The sequence below is a fragment of the Salvelinus fontinalis genome, chromosome 33, assembly GCF_029448725.1.
Source record: "Salvelinus fontinalis isolate EN_2023a chromosome 33, ASM2944872v1, whole genome shotgun sequence".
Classification (NCBI taxonomy): Eukaryota; Metazoa; Chordata; class Actinopteri; order Salmoniformes; family Salmonidae; genus Salvelinus; species Salvelinus fontinalis.
In genome coordinates, this window is record NC_074697.1 from 22,143,508 (window position 1) to 22,152,062 (window position 8,555).

The window sequence follows — 8,555 nt, forward strand, 5'->3', positions numbered from 1 at the left end:
ATACCCATGAAGATCATTGGTGAGACCTACATATCAACGTCACACAGTTGAATGATACATACTGTAGCTAGTTGGCCACATGGTGTTATTGAACATGGCTTTCCATGTAAATGATATACAACAAACTGTTTTACCTGTTTTTACTGAAACACGGCCCTACTTTAGAGGAGTAAAACTAACCTTTTTAATCCTGTTTGTTTCCCCTCCGGCGCTGTAGGAGGCGCTGCAGTGTGTAGTGGAGATGAACAGCACCCAGCTGCTCTTTGTGTTTGTACGGAGCGGTCTGGAGTCTACTCTGGAGCGCAGCCCCATCGCCAGAGAACGCACAGGCCTGCTGCTGCACCAGCTGTACAAGGCAGGCACCCTGCCCACAGAGCAGTACTACAGAGGGTCAGTCACCTCAGAGTTTTCTACCTGTGGAACAGCACTACATACCAATGACTTGTGGAACATTGAAATTGTGAAAAGGGTGGAAGTGGACCACTAGTATATTTACTTTTTGTCTTTTCAAGATAAAGTCTATCTGACAAATCTGAGGGATTGATTTGGAGTGTGTGTGTCAACAGGCTTCAGGAGATACTGGAGGTGGCGGAGGACATGGCCATAGACATCCCCCACATCTGGCTCTACCTGGCTGAGCTCATCACCCCTATGCTCCACGAAGGAGGCATCCCCATGGGACCGCTCTTCAAGTCAGTCCCAGGCTTCATTCTAGGCCTCTACTAATAATAACTCTATTCAATCAGTCAGTATCCTATATATTAAGAATTGACCTATCACTCTGCAGGGAGATATCCAAGCCCCTGGTTCCTCAGGGGACGGCTGGAGTTCTGCTGGTCCAGATCCTCACCCTACTCTGCAGAGGAATGGTACGTTCTCTCACTACCCAACATGTGAAGGAGATGGTGCTTTATGTTTTCATAACTATCCATCCATGCATCTAGATGACCTTTGATGTTTGTGGATCCAAAGTGTTTTAAATGGAACCACTTGTATCTGTCTACCTCAGAGCCGTAAAAAGGCAGGCACCATGTGGAGGGAGGCGGGGCTTAGCTGGAAAGACTTTCTGCCTGAGGACGAGGACGTCAACAAGTTTGTGACAGAAAAGGTAAGCGGTCAGAGATCATGACCCTGTAGAGATTGAAAGGAGATGCCCCATTTAGTATTGACCTTAAACTGCACTGAGAGACAAATATGAAATAATAGTCCATTATTAAAGGTAGACTCAGAAAAATGACTTCGCTCTCACATAGTCACAGTAGCTGTGCATGTGCATTTGTTTGCTTCACGCTCTTACAGCCAGGGGATCAAAACAGCTGGGAATTACAGCCAGGGGACCAAAACAGCTGGGAATTACAGCCAGGGGACCAAAACAGCTGGGAATTACAGCCAGGGGACCAAAACAGCTGGGAATTACAGCCAGGGGACCAAAACAGCTGGGAATTACAGCCAGGGGACCAAAACAGCTGGGAATTACAGCCAGGGGACCAAAACAGCTGGGAATTACAGCCAGGGGACCAAAACAGCTGGGAATTACAGCCAGGGGACCAAAACAGCTGGGAATTACAGCCAGGGGACCAAAACAGCTGGGAATTACAGCCAGGGGACCAAAACAGCTGGGAATTACAGCCAGGGGGTCAAAACAGCTGGGAATTACAGCCAGGGGGTCAAAACAGCTGGGAATTACAGCCAGGGGGTCAAAACAGCTGGGAATTACAGCCAGGGGACCAAAACAGCTGGGAATTACAGCCAGGGGACCAAAACAGCTGGGAATTACAGCCAGGGGACCAAAACAGCTGGGAATTACAGCCAGGGGACCAAAACAGCTGGGAATTACAGCCAGGGGACCAAAACAGCTGGGAATTACAGCCAGGGGACCAAAACAGCTGGGAATTACAGCCAGGGGACCAAAACAGCTGGGAATTACAGCCAGGGGACCAAAACAGCTGGGAATTACAGCCAGGGGACCAAAACAGCTGGGAATTACAGCCAGGGGACCAAAACAGCTGGGAATTACAGCCAGGGGATCAAAACAGCTGGGAATTACAGCCAGGGGATCAAAACAGCTGGGAATTACAGCCAGGGGATCAAAACAGCTGGGAATTACAGCCAGGGGATCAAAACAGCTGGGAATTACAGCCAGGGGATCAAAACAGCTGGGAATTACAGCCAGGGGATCAAAACAGCTGGGAATTACAGCCAGGGGATCAAAACAGCTGGGAATTACAGCCAGGGGATCAAAACAGCTGGGAATTACAGCCAGGGGATCAAAACAGCTGGGAATTACAGCCAGGGGATCAAAACAGCTGGGAATTACAGCCAGGGGATCAAAACAGCTGGGAATTACAGCCAGGGGATCAAAACAGCTGGGAATTACAGCCAGGGGATCAAAACAGCTGGGAATTACAGCCAGGGGATCAAAACAGCTGGGAATTATAGCCAGGGGATCAAAACAGCTGGGAATTACAGCCAGGGGATCAAAACAGCTGGGAATTACAGCCAGGGGGTCAAAACAGCTGGGAATTACAGCCAGGGGGTCAAAACAGCTGGGAATTACAGCCAGGGGGTCAAAACAGCTGGGAATTACAGCCAGGGGGTCAAAACAGCTGGGAATTACAGCCAGGGGGTCAAAACAGCTGGGAATTACAGCCAGGGGACCAAAACAGCTGGGAATTACAACCAGGGGACCAAAACAGCTGGGAATTACAGCCAGGGGGTCAAAACAGCTGGGAATTACAGCCAGGGGGTCAAAACAGCTGGGAATTACAGCCAGGGGGTCAAAACAGCTGGGAATTACAGCCAGGGGGTCAAAACAGCTGGGAATTACAGCCAGGGGGTCAAAACAGCTGGGAATTACAGCCAGGGGGTCAAAACAGCTGGGAATTACAGCCAGGGGGTCAAAACAGCTGGGAATTACAGCCAGGGGGTCAAAACAGCTGGGAATTACAGCCAGGGGGTCAAAACAGCTGGGAATTACAGCCAGGGGGTCAAAACAGCTGGGAATTACAGCCAGGGGGTCAAAACAGCTGGGAATTACAGCCAGGGGGTCAAAACAGCTGGGAATTACAGCCAGGGGGTCAAAACTGCTGGGAATTACAGCCAGGGGGTCAAAACTGCTGGGAATTACAGCCAGGGGACCAAAACTGCTGGGAATTACAGCCAGGGGACCAAAACTGCTGGGAATTACAGCCAGGGGACCAAAACTGCTGGGAATTACAGCCAGGGGACCAAAACTGCTGGGAATTACAGCCAGGGGACCAAAACAGCTGGGAATTACAGCCAGGGGACCAAAACAGCTGGGAATTACAGCCAGGGGACCAAAACAGCTGGGAATTACAGCCAGGGGGTCAAAACAGCTGGGAATTACAGCCAGGGGGTCAAAACAGCTGGGAATTACAGCCAGGGGGTCAAAACAGCTGGGAATTACAGCCAGGGGGTCAAAACAGCTGGGAATTACAGCCAGGGGACCAAAACAGCTGGGAATTACAGCCAGGGGGTCAAAACAGCTGGGAATTACAGCCAGGGGATCAAAACAGCTGGGAATTACAGCCAGGGGATCAAAACAGCTGGGAATTACAGCCAGGGGGTCAAAACAGCTGGGAATTACAGCCAGGGGACCAAAACAGCTGGGAATTACAGCCAGGGGACCAAAACAGCTGGGAATTACAGCCAGGGGACCAAAACAGCTGGGAATTACAGCCAGGGGACCAAAACAGCTGGGAATTACAGCCAGGGGATCAAAACAGCTGGGAATTACAGCCAGGGGATCAAAACAGCTGGGAATTACAGCCAGGGGATCAAAACAGCTGGGAATTACAGCCAGGGGATCAAAACAGCTGGGAATTACAGCCAGGGGATCAAAACAGCTGGGAATTACAGCCAGGGGATCAAAACAGCTGGGAATTACAGCCAGGGGATCAAAACAGCTGGGAATTACAGCCAGGGGATCAAAACAGCTGGGAATTACAGCCAGGGGATCAAAACAGCTGGGAATTACAGCCAGGGGATCAAAACAGCTGGGAATTACAGCCAGGGGATCAAAACAGCTGGGAATTACAGCCAGGGGATCAAAACAGCTGGGAATTACAGCCAGGGGATCAAAACAGCTGGGAATTACAGCCAGGGGATCAAAACAGCTGGGAATTACAGCCAGGGGATCAAAACAGCTGGGAATTATAGCCAGGGGATCAAAACAGCTGGGAATTACAGCCAGGGGATCAAAACAGCTGGGAATTACAGCCAGGGGGTCAAAACAGCTGGGAATTACAGCCAGGGGGTCAAAACAGCTGGGAATTACAGCCAGGGGGTCAAAACAGCTGGGAATTACAGCCAGGGGGTCAAAACAGCTGGGAATTACAGCCAGGGGGTCAAAACAGCTGGGAATTACAGCCAGGGGACCAAAACAGCTGGGAATTACAACCAGGGGACCAAAACAGCTGGGAATTACAGCCAGGGGGTCAAAACAGCTGGGAATTACAGCCAGGGGGTCAAAACAGCTGGGAATTACAGCCAGGGGGTCAAAACAGCTGGGAATTACAGCCAGGGGGTCAAAACAGCTGGGAATTACAGCCAGGGGGTCAAAACAGCTGGGAATTACAGCCAGGGGGTCAAAACAGCTGGGAATTACAGCCAGGGGGTCAAAACAGCTGGGAATTACAGCCAGGGGGTCAAAACAGCTGGGAATTACAGCCAGGGGGTCAAAACAGCTGGGAATTACAGCCAGGGGGTCAAAACAGCTGGGAATTACAGCCAGGGGGTCAAAACAGCTGGGAATTACAGCCAGGGGGTCAAAACTGCTGGGAATTACAGCCAGGGGGTCAAAACTGCTGGGAATTACAGCCAGGGGACCAAAACTGCTGGGAATTACAGCCAGGGGACCAAAACTGCTGGGAATTACAGCCAGGGGACCAAAACTGCTGGGAATTACAGCCAAGCCAGGGGACCAAAACTGCTGGGAATTACAGCCAGGGGACCAAAACAGCTGGGAATTACAGCCAGGGGACCAAAACAGCTGGGAATTACAGCCAGGGGACCAAAACAGCTGGGAATTACAGCCAGGGGGTCAAAACAGCTGGGAATTACAGCCAGGGGGTCAAAACAGCTGGGAATTACAGCCAGGGGGTCAAAACAGCTGGGAATTACAGCCAGGGGGTCAAAACAGCTGGGAATTACAGCCAGGGGACCAAAACAGCTGGGAATTACAGCCAGGGGGTCAAAACAGCTGGGAATTACAGCCAGGGGATCAAAACAGCTGGGAATTACAGCCAGGGGATCAAAACAGCTGGGAATTACAGCCAGGGGGTCAAAACAGCTGGGAATTACAGCCAGGGGACCAAAACAGCTGGGAATTACAGCCAGGGGACCAAAACAGCTGGGAAGTTGAGCCTCACGCTTTAACACTTAGTTGTTGCGAAAAATTGGCCCACTATCCTGTTTATTTTCTGCATCTACATCATATGGCTGAGTCTACCTTTTAGATCAATCAAATGTGTTCGTCTTACTTGCATCCACAGTTTCCCAAAGTGCTTTGAGGGCTTTCCAGACAGGAAGCGGCAGCAGAGTTGCCCATTCATTTTCAATGGAGCTAGGCAGGCAACGTTATTCTAGGCGTGGTGATCTGCGGTGCTTGTGCACGTGAAAGCCGATCAGCCGAGGTGGAGAAAATAGGAATCTGCTCTATTTTGGCTAACTTTGCTCCGCCCCATCCGCCTCCTGTCTGGAAAGCCCTTAACAGTAATGATGGGAAGTTTCACTCTCTTGCTGTGTGTTCCCTCTGAATGCAGAATGTGGAGTTTACCCTGGGAGGAGAAGGTGATGAGACAGAGAAGAGCAGTAAGAAGGAGCTGAGCTCAGAGGAGCTGAACAAACAGCTGGACAGACTCATACAGGACAGGGCTGACAACCAGAGGATCTACGATTGGGTCGAGGTATGATGTGAGTGGGAGAGTGTCCCATCACCCAATTAATATTTCAGTTTGCTATTGGTTCCTTGTGCAGTAGTTTAACCAATAGACTCTTATATTTAGTCCCTGCTGTATATTCCACTGCTCAACCCCACTGATATGTGTTGTGACTGTGCCTTCCCTCTTTAGGCTAACCTGGACGAGACACAGATATCCTCCAACGTGTTTGTCAGAGCAGTCATGACAGCCATCTGCCAGTCGGCCATCCTGTGTGAGTTTCCCTATCTTTATTGCTACCACCTCTCAATCCAACACTGTATCAGGACAACCCTCTACTCGAATACCCTTTTCACAGAACTTAGCAGGGCCGTACCGTTAATGGAAAGGACAATGTAGAAAGAATATATCCAACCCAGCACATTATGGTTCAGGTCACTCCAAACGCATCACCGTGATGTTGTGGCCGGTGACACTTTGTCTTTTGAAAGTCCAATATCTTGAAAACATGGCTGCTGACATGCAAATCATAGTGGACTAATATTATTATTTTTTAAATAGCAGATCGTTTTTGACCCCTCCATCTCTGCCCCCAGGTGAGAACCCTTACAAGTTGGATGCAAAGGTGATCACCCGGAGGGCCAAGCTGCTCCACAAGTACCTGAAGGATGAGCAGAAGGAGCTGCAGGCTCTCTACGCCTTGCAGGCCCTCATGGTGGAGATGGAGCAGCCTGCCAGTGAGTGAGATACAGAATGACTCACGCTCCTCTCTGTTTCCCTATGTGTCACATCTCTTTGGCAGTTTTTTACATGAAGACTCTCAGATTTGTCCTGTGTTTGTCTCCCAATGTTAACCTTTATCTTTTTTTCCACAGGGGTTATTTGACCGTGGGGTGTGGTTGACCAATTTGTCTCTTAGATGAGTTATTTGTGCACATTGTGTATTGAAATCCTGTCTCTTACATTGTTGACATGCTCTCTTCCTCTTTCCTTGTAGACCTGCTGCGGATGTTCTTTGACACGCTGTACGATGAGGACGTGATCAAAGAGGAGGCCTTCTACAAGTGGGAGTCCAGCAAGGACCCCGCTGAGATGCAGGGCAAGGGTGTGGCCCTGAAGTCAGTCACTGCCTTCTTTACCTGGCTCCGTGAGGCCGAGGACGAGGAGTCTGACAACAGCTAGGACCTGCTCACCGGTGCCCCCTGAACTCTGGGAGGACTTGGAGGAAAGACAACATGCTGTTGATAATGATTCAGGAGCATGGAGCTGATAGAATCAATAAAATCCTTCTGCATTAAAAAATAAAATAAAAGCGAGGGAAAGAATCAGCTGGGAGATTCTACTACATATCGAAACATGCAAACCTTTTATTTTCTTTCTTTTGTGCTGCCGAATGTCTTTGAACTATATTGAGAAACTAATTGCGGGAGAATGATAAGCTTCACAACAAGCGGTAGGAATGGCTGTTTCCTTCAGTGTTTTTTGAGGTTTTAGCCCTTGTTTTAAAGGCGTCACGTTGCCGTAGCAACACTTCATGATGTTTAGCAAAACAAAATCCCCAACAGATGACGAACTTATAAAGGCTGCTCATATATATTTTTGATTACATCATATATTGTGTTGAATGAGGCATGATGGCCATGTCATATGAATGATTCTATATGACTCTGTCAGCGATTAGCTCTTTCTTTTTGATTGGAGTGTTTCTTTTATATAAAAGAAAAATATGTATAAAGGAAAGTGGACATGCTGGAGCTCACTGTCTTTGGACATTTCAGTCGTCAGTCTTTGTGAGACTCCTTTGAACTTCATGTCTATGGACTCTGGAAGGCCTGGGATTGGTGGCGAGGGACTGGGGGGGATTGGTGGTGGGGGGGCATTGGACAAGGACCTTTTGCTGCTGGGGGTCACAATGCTTCCTTATGGCCATGCCTGCCGACCCCCCTTGTCCTTTTACTTTTCTCCTAGACTGGGGGGTTTGGAAAGGGAGAACGGCCTTGCAAGGATAGGGATTTTTTAAAAGAGAAAATCATAATTTAAAACTTGAAAGGTATATATAGAATTCAACTTTAAAAAATAATTTCAAAAATAGATAATTTTCACAGTATGTATCCTAAGGCCTTTTCTGCTTCCGTTTAGTGGAAATGCATTTCAGGAGTTTTGGTTTTTATTTTTCAAAAAAAGAAGTGCTATTGTCAAGCCATGTATTATTTTTTTCAGAAACAGTGGCAGTTCTGTGTATTTATATTTTTCTCTCAGTTAGCAGAAGGTGCTTGTAATTATCCACCTGAAGTCATTGATTGCAATTGAATTGAATATTTTGTAAATATGTTTTTGATTTACTTTATGAAGTATTTAATGAAGAAAATGAATGCTTCCTTTTCATATCTGAAAGTGGAAAAGATAATAAAGAACATTGCAAATAAGAACACTGGGGGGGATATATTTTGTTGTATCCAGAGAAGGGACGATTTCAAACTGTTTTGCCCCACCATGTCCTCACTTGGTTGCCCCATACAAAGAAACTGAAAGCCTTTATTGCACTTAATTGTCTTGTGGAATGAGTAAGCCAACTGGGCATCGGTTGAGACTTACACAATCATAATACGAGAAGCTCCACCGCTGAGATTGTATTTGTGTTTTCATTGTCTCCGC

The 8,555-nt window shown here is 48.1% G+C and overlaps 1 protein-coding gene across 4 annotated transcripts in view; it reads left to right on the forward strand.

Annotated features, from left to right (window-relative positions):
* LOC129831817 (eukaryotic translation initiation factor 4 gamma 1-like) overlaps positions 1–8,329 on the forward strand; it is a 70,904-nt gene extending 62,575 nt beyond the window's left edge. For all 4 annotated transcript variants that reach the window (XM_055895291.1, XM_055895292.1, XM_055895293.1 and 1 more), the window contains 8 exons: positions 218–390; positions 567–692; positions 788–869; positions 1,010–1,108; positions 5,784–5,927; positions 6,093–6,174; positions 6,497–6,637; positions 6,898–8,329. In XM_055895291.1, the coding sequence (XP_055751266.1) occupies positions 218–390; positions 567–692; positions 788–869; positions 1,010–1,108; positions 5,784–5,927; positions 6,093–6,174; positions 6,497–6,637; positions 6,898–7,082 (1,032 nt within the window). In that variant the 3' untranslated portion in view covers positions 7,083–8,329. The remainder of the gene's footprint in view (positions 1–217; positions 391–566; positions 693–787; positions 870–1,009; positions 1,109–5,783; positions 5,928–6,092; positions 6,175–6,496; positions 6,638–6,897) is intronic.
* The last annotated feature ends 226 nt before the right edge of the window (positions 8,330–8,555 follow it).